This window comes from Thermobia domestica, chromosome 13 (genome assembly GCF_964235325.1).
Source record: "Thermobia domestica chromosome 13, izTheDome1.hap1.1, whole genome shotgun sequence".
In the NCBI taxonomy this organism is placed as follows: domain Eukaryota; kingdom Metazoa; phylum Arthropoda; class Insecta; order Zygentoma; family Lepismatidae; genus Thermobia; species Thermobia domestica.
Window position 1 is genome coordinate 48,247,472 of NC_137466.1, and position 14,292 is coordinate 48,261,763.

At 36.0% G+C, this 14,292-nt stretch overlaps 1 protein-coding gene across 3 annotated transcripts in view; it reads left to right on the forward strand.

Annotated features, from left to right (window-relative positions):
- Nucleotides 1–14,292, forward strand: part of LOC145668129 (atrial natriuretic peptide receptor 1) — a 2,711,550-nt gene that overhangs the window by 1,967,524 nt on the left and 729,734 nt on the right. For all 3 annotated transcript variants that reach the window (XM_081735691.1, XM_081735693.1, XM_081735692.1), the window contains one exon: nucleotides 7,220–7,388. In XM_081735691.1, the coding sequence (XP_081591817.1) occupies nucleotides 7,220–7,388 (169 nt within the window). The remainder of the gene's footprint in view (nucleotides 1–7,219; nucleotides 7,389–14,292) is intronic.

Consider the following 14,292-nt stretch of genomic DNA (forward strand, 5'->3'; position numbering starts at 1 on the left):
GTATAACAGTGGCCACAGACACCGATTACGACGAATTCGCGACGTACTCGCTCAACTCATCCTTGTTTACTTCGCTATTTATTGACGATTTTGTTTACTGCTGTGAATGTGAGGATTTTGGCGGCAACAGAACAACATGTCGCTGTGTTTTTCCTGGTTTCATGTTTTGTTCTACTGGAAAACAGTACTTACCAGGTATTATATACTGTATATAAAAAAATAGATATTACACTTGTGGATTTTCTTAGGGTTGAGGAGCGCAATAATGCCAATTTTGAGCCAGATGTTTCTCGAGATATTAGAAGAATGTGATTAGTCGCTTTTCCACTGGGAAGACATAGTAATAAAATGCTTTTCTCATATTGTTCAGTTGATCCAACTTAAGTAATTCTAATTCATGTAGAATATATAATTAAATAGTTGTTTCAAATTATTTTGCGTAATATCGGCGTTAAGGAGTTAAGGACTTCCTACGAGATAAGAAACTGTCTCGTCTCGAAAATATATTGTAAAAGTGGTGTCTCTCTTCTCAGAAAGTGTATCTGTTTCTATTGCAAAGCTCTGTCTCGTCTCGTATCTTGTCAGTGAAATTGTCTCGTCTCGTCTGGTGGGTAACCAGACTTTTAAGCTTTTACCTCTTGAATTTCAAAGCTTACTTCCGTGGATCTGTTTAGTTTCATGCCAATAGTACAGTTGTGAAAAATCTTTGCTTCCACGGTTAGATTAAAAGACGCCAATATAATCGTTTTGTTATATACTTCAATAATGTATATACGTAATAAGTACCACCTAGTTTGCTTCTTAATCACATTTTGTATTAATTCTAAGATGTATGTTATTTTCGTAAAAATCGTAAAATCTACAGTATATTAAATTAAAAGTGACTATGTTTGTGACTCTTAATCTCTTGAACCGACCGACCGATCTCGGTTAAGTTTTCAACGTAGATGCGGTTCTGGCCTGGGAGTGTTTTTAGCTATTTACTTTGACGGTAGAACTTAGGGGAGGAGGAGGAGGGGGCCATAGAATAAAATAAATAAAACTTAATAACTCTTAAACCACTCGACCGATCTTGATCAAATTTTCAGTGTAGATGAGGTTCGGAACTGGTATGATTTTTATCATTTCACTTTGACGGAGGAACGAAGGGGAAGGAGGTGGAGAGGAAGATATACAAAAATCAATAAATATAAAAATAAAAGTGACTATGTTCGTGAATCAATAATTTTTGAACCACCGGATCGATCTCAATCAAATTTACAACAAATATGAAGTTCAAACTGAGAAGTTTTTTATGATTTTATTTTGACAGTAGATCTTAGGGGAGGGGAAATATATGAAAAAGAATAAAACTTAATAACTCTTGAACCACCCGCCCGATCTCGATTAAACTTTCAACATAGATAAGGTTCGGTCCTGAGATGTTTTCTTCACCACACTTTTACAGTACAACGAAGGAGGGAGAGGGGGGAGATATGTGTCAAAAAAGTAAAAATAAAAGGGACTGTCTTTGTGACTTTATCACGTATATTATAATGTCTAATTATAGAACAGTCTTTAACTTTTGGCAAGAACGTCAGTAATAAAGGACAGCAACAGAAACCTCTTCAAGCTAGGCAATGCCCAAATTGACGATTCAAAAAAAAAAAATCATTTGTAATAGGAAGGAAGAAGAAGACGTTGAACAGTAAAAGTAATTCTTAATCCTGTTTGAAGAGCGGAGAAAAATCTTTTGTCACCTGCGTCTTTCATCGATTAACGAAAGGCTCTGTCTGTGTTGTAGAGCACAAAACCAAGACTTCAGTTATCGCCTGCTTCAAGACAAACGTTAAATGTAGCTTCAGATGAGAGTAAAGAGAAAATAAAAAGAAAGAATATTTAAGAAATGCGTGTGCTTACTATTGCGTTAATTTCGATATGCAACTGGATGTTTACTTACTAGTATTAGTTGGCTTCATTAGTCATTAACACATGTCAATTATGCCTTATATTCATGAGGCGAAGAAATTTTCTATCAACTCTGCTATTGGCGGCAAATGACCTCCTAGTAATAACAGAATACTTTCACTACGGTTCGTAAATATGGCAACACTAAGAAAGATAGGTGTAATTGGATTAAAATTTGTACCACAGATTCGTTACAAGACTATACAGAGGCTATTGTAAGTTCAGAAGTGTAGAATACCTCTGCCCTTGATAATGCACCGTGAGGTTTACACACTCTTAACTTAGAGCCTTGAAATATGGTAGGATCGAATCAAATAAACATTGGATGTTCTTTTGAGATTTTTTTTTTTTTCCATAATGCTTGAACGAGTCCACAAGACATTAATTGTCGGACAACCATGACGAGCGACATGCTGAACAACCACATCGTACACTTGTTTGAGGGATGACATCCCAGGTGATCGTAGTCAAAGAATCAGTGCTAATTTCCGTTTCTCAAAGAATGATTGTGCATCCTGGGATGAGGCCAGGCATTGTCTTGCTTAAATTTGGCGTCCGAAGTTATATCAAAGGACAGTATGACCTCGAACTCTTAGAACTTCCCTCTTAGGGAGAGTATGTGAGGTGCCTATTATTAGGGTTCACGTTTTGCTCCCAGTGACGCTTCACACCTACACGCCTGCCGTTCGGTCACTATAACTTACCAATATACGGCGGCAGATTCCGTTCAACACGCTAGACTCTAACGCATTTTGAACACCATAGTATAACATATTTAAGAGGGACTCCTCTTAAATACGATCATCTCCCACTCATAATGTCAGCGAAAGTGTGTAGACGACCATTGTAACTTCAGGTTTTCAGGACTCGGGATCAGTTTAATCCGATGAAATTCTTTTTTAAAAAACCAGACTAGTGTTCAGCAGACACTTCAGAAGTTTCGACGCATTTATACCCATTACAATAAACTAACCCTACGTACGGTGTTGTGAAATCCATTGTGGCCACGAGAACAAAATATTTGTCATCTCATGGTGTATGTTATATTCGTGGTTCACTGCTTGATCGTGTGTATGGTTTTCTTCTACCTATTACTTCCATACACAAATTATTGTTATTGCCCATGTCTTGTTACGCGCTACAATTTTGTGGTTCGAATAGCTTCCTACTTGTAAGCTGAACATGGCCCCGTTCGAAGGCAGTCTTTTATATTGCACTCTTTGACGTTGACGAGGCATAGTGCCGTTTCTCCACATGATCTCTTTTGCTTGTCCATGCTTCACTACCTAATTGCTGTGTAAATTGCTCCCTGCATACTACCTAACACGCTGAGCTGAGGGTGTTGAATGTGCAGTTATTGACTTTCTGACAGTTGTTTAAATATATGCAAACCTTTCAAAATTGACACAGTTTTAATAAAGTGCATAGGCTATTACATATCAATGGTTGACATCTTATTTTAATTAATGTAAAGTTATTTTATACCTAGGCATTATGTACAAAATATTCCCCATGCCAAGTGCCATTTATAAAGGAAGATGAAGAAGTGAGACTTTCTCTAAATGCATTTGTATAAATGAAATTGTTCATATATGTTATCATTTGAGGCTAATGAGCATTGAAACTCAACATAACTTTTACTGTTGTCATCCAAAAGTAATTTCATGGAAAGCGTAGTTGACAACCATTGATGTATGTAAGTGCACAATTCCAGGGTGTTTGATGTGATATCCATCTTGCATAACGTATATAACTACAGGTTTGTGATCCATTCGAGTTGCACTCGTCAAACAATCTCTGGGAAATGCATTTTGGAGATGGTGTCTGTCCCTCATTTGTATACTGTATATCGTTGACTTAAAATGGCTCCAGACATAAAAGTCAGTTGATTGAAGCCTGGGTGGCAGTGAACCTTAATACTCAATCAAATGAGCATGCATATTCATTTGATATAGAATGAACATGCTATTCACGAAACTGATATACCCTAGTACAGTAGCGCCACATCCTGTTGGGAATAAATAACCGATAAAGTTCTCATCGTTATTTAGCTTTAAGGGGAACATTACCTCCTGTAGCATTTCCAAATAGCACTCAGCATTGAGTGGAATCGATGAATGTTGGTCCAATAAGGCCATATTCCATACCACATTATAACTTTGTCTGAAGCAGTCTCTTTGGAGATATCCACCCAGTGAGAGTTTGTCACATTAATGTGTATGATTCTGAAGAAAAAAAAGAAAAGAAAAACTCGTTTCATCATTGACAAAGATATGCTTTCGAAATCTGAAATCTATATCGCATCGGTCAAAACCCAGTGTAAAACTTTATACGCCTATCAAGGTCGTACTCGGAAAGTTTCTCTGAGCTCCTTCGTGCTTAAGCGTTTAGCGTACGCGCCTTTGGCGTAGACCTTGGTTCTATTTCCGGCGGGAGCTCCTGTGACTCGCATTCCACGTTAATCAGTAGTTTTCGTCTCATATAGCCTCGCTGCTGAAAGGGACGTTAAACACAAACTCAACTCAACTAGGAAGGTTTCTGCTGCATTTGGATTTTTAATGGGTGTCAATTGCTTGAATGTAGAATCCGTACAATCAGTAGTAATTTCTGAGGTGACCTGGAGGGATACCCCTACAGTTACGAATTTCTTGCTGGCGCAAATCTCTGATCTTGCTCATTAAATGTTACCAATATTTTCTCAATACTATCTTAACCTCCTGTGTAATAAAATCTCCAGGGAAAATTGGTTTGAAATCGTCATGTTGCATGGAATAATTCGTTTGGATTACCCCTATTTGCACTGACAGACGGTGTTAACTGCGCGTTGGACTCTGGGAATGCTGCCCAGTACCATTGTTGAACAGCAACAGTGAAAGTTCTGTTGTGTTAGTACTCATAATTCCCAAATAACAACAGATAGAAATAAGATAAATTCTCATTATATAAATGGATTCAGAAGAACGTTTTAGTGTTATTTCGTTCCTCCTTATTTCTACTCTTCCATTTGAGAAATTTGGCCTCATTCCAATATGGTGAATTTAAAAATGTAAACTGCGATCAAATGCCTCAAGTGTCATTTTGTCCACTATTAACCTGAAGCTTAAGATAGAATTATAGCCCTCCAAGGATTCTTACCTAGATATATGGTTCAACTTCAATAGCTCGAAGCCTTTGCGGAATTTTAAAGCGTTTCGAGTAATAGCAAGTTTGTGATAAATAAATATATATCTTACAAGTTAATTCTGTCACTAGAACAAATTATCTCTATGGGTTACTGATTTCATTACGTATTACAATCATTCTTACTAGTACTGTAGTACTAGCACTAATTCTACTACGTATTAACAAAGTACCAAGTTATTATTCATTGCATAGTTGTTCTAGTAGGAAAAGATAATAAACACTAGTTTCTTAATTTTGAAAAAAAAAAAATGTTAAATTGTCAGAAATAATTTTCCTTTTACAGCGTTTAGCTATGGAACAAAAGTAAAGCTGTACTGGAATTTTCAATTTTTCCTTCTTTAAAAGAGGTCTTTGATGTATTTCGTCGTAATATAACTTATTTTCCAAAGTGAGGAAAAAGAATAAAGAAGAAGAAAATTATCTTTGGCCGGTTTGAAATGCACTCTTCCCAAGATCGTTTCTTACATTACAAAACGTTGTAGAAGGCTTTTTTTTAAAACAAAAAATATCATTGTCACAGTATTTCTTACCTACTCTTCCTTCGTCCAGTTTGCTTTCTGACCTTTCCAAAACCTCATATTTCATTAGTAACGACATATTCCTGGAAACCTCTAAGAACTTGCTTTACCTATTATTCCGTGGAGCAATATTTCTCGGAAATTCGATTTATAGGTGGACGAGTGATATCGTGCCATGAAATCATCTTCGAAATAAATATAAAAAAGTCGAACAGAGCTTGTTCGAATAAAATAAAAATATTATTATTAAAACATTCTCTTTTTACCAAGAATCTCTTTGAGATATTGTAAATTCAAGTTGGACTAATGAAAATTCCGTAAAGTGTTCAGTTCATTTATATGCGCCAATATTACACGTAAATCAAATTAAGAATAATATTTTTGCATGTTTATGGTAAAGAAGTATCTATCATTTATCTTGGTTGGAAATGGATGATAAAAAAATGACTAGTATATAAAATTACATTCTCTCTCTCATTATTATTATTATTATTATTATTATTATTATTATTATTATTATTATTATTATTATTATTATTATTATTATTAAATATTCTGCCTTACTGAAACCCAAGTCCAGTTTCCTCAAAGATCGTATTTCTATCTTTCCTATGTATATACTTTTAAACCATTGCTTATATTGCAATTAGACAATATTACGCATTTTTAGTTTGAAATGATTGTCGGATTCTTAAATATCGTGTGTTCTTGTAAGTTTTATTTCTAAATAAAAGTAATTTAGTAAATATGGCCCTTCAGAAGGTTTCAAAGTAATATTTTCAGAAGACACTTTAATCTGTTTTTATTTTAAAAAATGTTGAATGTGGTTGCATAACCGCTGAAAATATTTGTTTTTTTTCTATTCCATGGAAGTAAAAGGTTATATATTACTGCTTTGCGACTAATAACACAGAAATAAAGCTATTGTTAAATATCTTTTAAACAATTATTATATTTGTCTAATTAGTATTTCAAATCATTTCCCCATACCAAAACTTCTCTTATTAAAAAAAACGTTGTGCGACCCGCATTATATTCTTTAGCGAGTGCGTATATCTCTAGTAACTTTTCTACATTCAGTTCTTACTTTCGTTTCAAAAACCTTCTTCATCGTGCGAGTAAGAGCTGACCGTACACGTACATATAGCACAACATCAACAACAACAAAATATGATTTAATTAATTTTTGCTTTGAAGGGGTTGAAAACAGTCTCAAAAACATTTTTTTTTACAATGATGTGACCCAAAAGTAGGTATACACCCCTGCATTAATCAAGTATAACATTCTAGCTTATAGGTTTCTTTGTTTCGTCTGTTCCGAGCTTAAGATGTAAGTAAAAACACATTAAGAACAAATAATAAAGAAACTAAGTCTACCTGATAGATAATAATAAAAAATGGTATAAAAAGCAATGAATTGATCAGTATGGGAATGTATACCTTCTTTTGGGCCACCCTGTATATATAAAATTTAATAGCATTCAAACGTATTGTTTCTTGTATAGTGATGATAATAATTTAGTTAAACTATGTAACTAAAATTTCACTTTTTTTTTTCTTTTTCTCCTTAGGGCATGTGTTATCTTCATTCAAGCGAAATTCGATCTCATGGTAACTTGAAGTCGTCCAATTGCGTGGTGGACAGCCGATTTGTACTCAAAATAACAGATTTCGGACTCCACAGTTTACGACGAGAAGATGACGAAAACGAAAACGAAGAATCACATGCCTATTGGAAGAGTAAGTATTTCACTATCAAACTTAACAGTAATTTTTTTCTACGAACACGTAGATATTAGTTTCAATGTATATTTCCAGTTCAATACAAGGCTACTCAGAAGGAAGAAAACACTCCTAATTTTTCAACTGGGCTTTTCAGTGATTTAAAATATTTTAACAATTTAAATTTTTATATTTTATTTATAAATGGTAAAAATAAGATACTATTTCACATGTAATCAGTAACTGTGCCAATTTATTTACCAATGGTTAATGCAAAAATGAGCTTTAAAATGCTCATGTCAGCTCCCTTGGTTGATTTCCAAACATGAAGATGGTAGTTTTACTCCCGCAAGATACGTTCCAGTATTTTGTCTTCAAATGTTTCTCCACAGCACTTTTGAACTTTTCCATGGCATTTTCTTTACCTATCATAGTCATAGGCGGACCCAATCCCTGATGGCTTTTCGCAAATTTCCCTCGAGTTTTCTTCACTCAGAAGTTTCTAAAAATATTAATTCTACCGCTTCTTTTATCTTCTTCTCACATGTCAGAATCTCGTTGTTTTCATCCTTAATGCAGTGCACGTGATACATATATCTTCCTTTTGCCTCTCTCTCTTCCTTTCGAAGCTTGTATATCATCTTTTCCCACTGTCTTCTTTCCAGGTTGTTGTACAACTTATCACAAGCTTGGCCTTTTGCTATGCTAACTGTATTCTTAGAGTTCTTCTTCGCTCCCTTAAAATCCTTCAGGTTTTGTTGATTCCCAGAATTCTGCCAGTTTTTTGTATCATTCATTTTTCTCTTTCACAGCTGTTTTGAACATTTTTATTCCACAACCACGCTTCCTTATCATTGAGATCTCTTTTCTTTTGTTTCCCCACAACTTTCCTTACTGTTTCCCTGAGTGCTACTGATACTCTGATCCACTCCTCTTCCGCATGCATCTCTTTTTTTCTTCATTTGCAGTATTTGCGATGTGTTTCCTTTCAAATCTTTTCACCATTTGTCCCCTCTAGTTTCCACCACTTCGTTCGAATGAATGGGAGCATTTTATGCAAATATCGGCTACTTCGAGGTAGTGTTGCTCCGCTACACTCTCACCTGGTATTACTTTGCAATTCTTCGCATCACATAGGTTTTGTCTTTTTCATAAGATGAGGTCGATCTGGGACCTTGAGGTGCCATTGTAATATGTGAAGTGTTCCTTTATCTTCGCATAGAACGTATTCAGGATAGCAAAATCACATGTTTTCGCCACTTGTAATATGTTTTCCCCTTTCTTATTTCTGTATTCCAATCCATATTTTCTATGTATCCTTTCATATCGTGATCTTGATCACCCTAAATCTTCATTTAGATCTTCTGCTAAGACAAGCTCCTCATATAACGAACAGTTCTTCAGAATACTATCTACTTCCATCCAAAATTCTTGCTTTGTCTCTTCGTGAGACGCAACTTGTGGGGTGTAGATGTCACAATACATTATGGTCCGCGTACCCACTAACTACCTCAAATTCAAGCTCCATTCACGAATCAGAGACTACGTTAATAGTAGGTCCTGTCATTCTTAAACGCGATGATGCATAAGGATGATAACAATAACACTCCAAATTCAAATTAGGGGGCGCGGCGGCTCAGTAGTAGAGCGTTCATTTCCAGTGCTTGGGGTCCCTGGTTCGATCTCAGCTCGCGCCGTGTGGACTTTGTGGTGGACAAACACCGTGCTCGTAGGTTTTCTCGGTGTTCTTCCGTTTCCTCTCACTTTCTTCATTCTCATATAATTCATTCCTCATCATTACCGTCTCCTTTACCTAACTGGCATAATCGGCGGACGTTAAAGATTTCATTTCATTTTTTTTTTTTAGAAATTCAAATTTTACAATAGCGCATACTTTTAAATTTAATTCAGTAGCTGTTCTGCCCAGTTTCTTAATTTAGAAAATTCTCATTGTATGAATGATGGTTTAAAGGCATATTCAATAAAAGGTGTGGCGCACATCGGCACGCGTGCACATCCGCACAGTACGATTTTTGTGCACATCGGCACGGTATTTCTTTATTTATTAGCATGTTAATCCGCTATCTTCCTGAGGTGAGATGCGCAGAGGGGTGGAAACCAGTTTACATAGAAAAGGGAACTGACTATAAGAAACTGGCTACAAACTTATAAAATATGAAAATAAAACAAAACCAGTACAACATTACGCACATTCATGCAAAACTTAATAACTACATACAGTTGGTTACAAACTTACGAAATATTAAAATTAAACCACATCAGTACAAAGTTACGCATATTCAAGCAACACTTCACAGCTACAAAATTTATTTGGATACAAACTTATGCAAAATACGTTTACGCAAAACATATAAAAATATATGTTGATACGTCTGGACGACCTATAACATGCCGCTCAAGAGCATGGAGAAAAGCAATGACTACATAATTATATCGCATTCGATCCATACTCCTAGGCGGCTCCGATAGGAGCCTTGTCGAGTATATCCGTACTAACTGCACCTCGTCGAAAATAATACATGGCTACAAACTTTTGAATATTTACATATTACAATATCTAGCCTACTCGAGTTTATGCACGTACCTCAATCTCCAATAACAATCTCCAATAACAATCCTGAGACATCTCTTCAAGCCACCATCTTCTCCAAAATTTTCCAGTATTTGATTTATCCTATCATCCAGCTTCATATATGTCAACCTTCTCCTCTTCTGTCTGTTGCCAAACACTTCCTGTCTGTTAAGGATATGGAAACTGGATGTGACGTCTACTTTCAACACCTTTATAAGAGAGAAGAGATGGGTGAATTTCTTGATATGGTGCTGTTCAATCGATGATGCCAACCTTCAACGACGTTGTTCGTCCTGTGCCTTTGCCCACTGCAGTTCCACATTTTTCTAGGTACGTTAGCATTCTCCAGCCATTGTTCAATAAAGTATTCATTAAACGCCTCAACCTTTTCTCCTGTTGGACAGTCCTCCATGATGACCAACCAACCATCGTCAACGCACTCCAAAGGCACAAGTGCCAGAGAAGCACACATCTGCACATGGTTGCGTATATCTTAGTTTTCTGTGTACTCCTCCACCATGCCGAGAGCCTGTACCTTCCGCCAAATTGCCTGGTTAAAGTGATAGTTGCACCCTGAGATCTGAGCAGCGGGGAAACAGCCTTCAGAGCATTCACAGCAGCATCTTCGAAGTCGACTTTCAGCAATTTGGGTTAGCTTCACACCATGATTTTACGAATGAAAACAGATGTCTGTACGTGACGTCACGTTTGTCGAGCAGCAGTGCATAAAGAACAGTGTACTGCTATGTATACTACCAATATCAACATGTAAGGTATATAGTTGTGTAAAATGTTTACAGGAACACTTAAAAGTTCCATCCAAGAACCATTCCGCATTGTTTTTAGTACTCGTCTTTAACCCTCATAACTGAAACACAAAATCCTTTTGTCTTCTTCTAATCTGTCGTATTACAGGAATGAGGATCCATCCTCAAATAGGAGAATATCGTCAGGGAAGGAGATGTTGCTAGACATTGGTGTGTCCTATTTCAAGCCGAGAGCTTTTCTCCTTGCTTTGTTCAAATAGTCTTTCTTGTCGCTGTACATTGGAATTGTTGTCACCAAATCTAAACCTTGGTTTACTTGTACTGTCATTTCGTCTTTGAAGATCTGACTTACCGGTGTAAATATGACTTCCTCTGCTTTTCTCTTGCAATTTGCGAGTCGTTTTCTTATCTCGCAAGCAGCGACATCTGGCATACATGTGTGATTTCTCTCTTCAACTGCTGTTTCCTCCACCAACTTCACTTTGCCACGACAGTTCGAAGTCCTTCTCTTCACACACAACTGAAAGAAAGATGCAGATTTGATTAATTACATTTTACTTCATAAATGTACCAAATAATAATAATAATAATAATAATAATAATAATACATATGGATTTGATTAATAAAGTTTTCCAAAATAAATGTAATTACAATTTTCAGTCATACTATAAACTCTCAAGCCTTCTGTTTACAAGTTTTATAATTGACTTATGGAAATGAACGATTTTCACTTACCCATGTTGTAGAATCTCTATTCTTCCTCTGGAAATGATACTGATATCCTTCTGTAACTGTTATTGCCCATAGCGGTCTTTGTGAACTCCATTGCAGATCAATGTGGTACTGTAATTCCAGCATCATGTTTTGGCCTTTTATAGTTTTCTTCACCCCCACCCCCAGCACCAAGGCCACGGAATCAGGTGTGCACACCTGGCCTCTGGGAACGTCAAGATGACAACAAGGCTTCCACCCCCACCCCCAAGGCATGAAGCCAGGTGTCCGTACTTGACAGCTGGTAGCGTGGGGATGAGTACGATGAGATTAGAAGATAAAAATACCGTGGGGATGTGCATGAAAATCGGACTATGCCGATCAGCACGCGTGCCGATGAGCACGTAGTCTAATAAAATTTCAAACCACTTGCAGGCGCGCATCCAGAAATCATTATTAAGGGGCGTTTCAAGTTTAGGGACTCCAACACTACTAATCACTATGTCTAGACGTATGTGATATTGGTGATATTTCTACATCCAATAAAACGATAAGTAATTTTTAGGTATAAGAAAATAAAGTGCAAATGTACTATAAAATCAAATCTTTAAGATATATAAATCACTTCTTTTCTAGAGTAAAGATGAACGTGGACAAGTGTTCTTAAGAAAGTGGGTAAATGTTTGTAGAGTTATAGATTTGGGAATGGGGGGTCTGAACCTTGTGGTAAGCTTCTGACTCATTGTCAACAGAAATCTCCGGAATCTTGTACAAATATTTATTTTTTGTCAATTTCGCGACACAAGTAAACTTGATTACGTGTCTTTCAGCTCAATAAATCACTTTAAAATTCAATCTCTTTCTGAGCAAAGAACTCGCCTTTCAAATGGCGTCACTGAAATTTCACGGACATTTTTCGTTCTTCATTCCGATTTTGTTATGTGATCTTTATTTCGATAGATAATTATGATAGCGTTTCGTAGGCTTTCAAATAAACTGCATATGATTACTCTATTCCGTATCAAAAATTCATACCAAAGCAAACCATTAATACTCTCTTTCATTTCCATTGTTCATAACGTTTATTTTTTTGCCGCTAGATGTGACTCGAGGCACACATCCATGGATATCTGAGAAATCTATAAGTCAATCGGCAACTGGCTAATCTGACAGCCCAATATAATATTGATAGATGATGCACACGTAAATACCGCGCATGCTATGATTCCCGTTCTTTTGCGTGTCATGGCGTTGGAAGTAAACACCTCTCATCTTTTGCTTTTCCACTAACTACTTTTAATACTTTACAATGGAATACGCTCTCATTAATTTATTTATATGCTTAATACACTTAATAACTGCTGGACGGTGTTTCTTGCCTGGTAAAAGAATTAAATTTGTAAAGTGAAAGATGATTTCCGTTGCTACCAGCCAACTTTTTACAACGTTGTTACATCTCCAGTCTAGAAAGCTGTATACAAAGCAGGGCGTACCCACGGGGGTGTTCATTTTATCCGGAACCCCCATAACTCGATTAACGTTTATACACTTTCTTAACTCAACTATACTCGTTGAACCGAGAAATTATTTATTATGAATGTAAAGATTTTATTTTACATTTTAACTGTGCTCTCTTTTCATGTAAAAGTAATCTTGTTCTGTCATTTTTTTCTGAAAATACGCGTATATGTGGCAGTAATTAACAATAACGTATCGTATTTTCGGATGCAATATGACACAAAATCAATGCTACATGGACGTATTTGACCCTCTCCCAACAAAAATTTCTGGGTGCGTGCCTGGTACACAGCGAAATAAAATACACACAAAGTTTTCAGTGGGTGTATTTTAATCACGTATTCATGTTTTCGTAAAGAATTCTAAAAAGTTGTACCATTTAAAGAGGAAACTAAACTTTAAAATTATTAGCCTAAATTAGTTTATACGTATTATAATTACTTTCTTACGCAATGTTCTAGGGATACCGACGGTAGTCTACAATATAGGTTAATGACCAGACTCCTCTATAGTTATCACTAGCTCCTAACCATCGACAAATAACCACAGCTGCCACTATTCTTTTTATAAAATCTTCGGGTTTGCAAATGGATTGTATTTTCTCGTTCAAGCTCCTAAAATACATTTTCCCCTGAAGACACACTTTTTTCTTCTTGGAAAAGAAAGGAACAGACATATTCTTTGTAGTTGTTCAAAACAGCAAATGGAACCTGCCTTGTACGAAGTATATATATATACTTTATGTGAGTGCCAATTCCATGAATAATGTAAAATACTATAAATCTTGTTGCGATTCTTTAAACTTTAGGATGAAAGCCTGTAGCCTTTCTCAAGCTTCGGGCTTCGTCAGATTCGTCGGCTAGATTTATTGTACATTTTATACGTTTTTCTCAAGTAGTTCTTCTTTCGAGAAAATAAAACTGGTTCCTTCCAGAGGCAAAATCTAAAAGGACTTCTGGGAGATCATCTCCCAGACAAAAAATGAAGAAAAGGAAAAAAAAACCTCAGTGTTGCATGGAGAAGGAAGTGACAGAAAGAAACGAACCAGTAAACACTTCTCGTACCAATGTACTTTATATTTTCTGATGGCTTACAACTAACCGAATTGTTGCCAAGCTAACATTTGGAGCGCATAATGTACTTTACTGGTGAAGTTTGACTTCCACACACAGGCGTATCCTGAAATTCTGAACGAGTTTACCGTAGCTTACCTATATAGGATAAAATGTTTACAATGCATCATCATTTCTATATGTACTGATAGAAACAGTTATAATATAAAATTTTAAAATGTAACGGTAAATTATAACAATTGTTATATTAAAATTATTT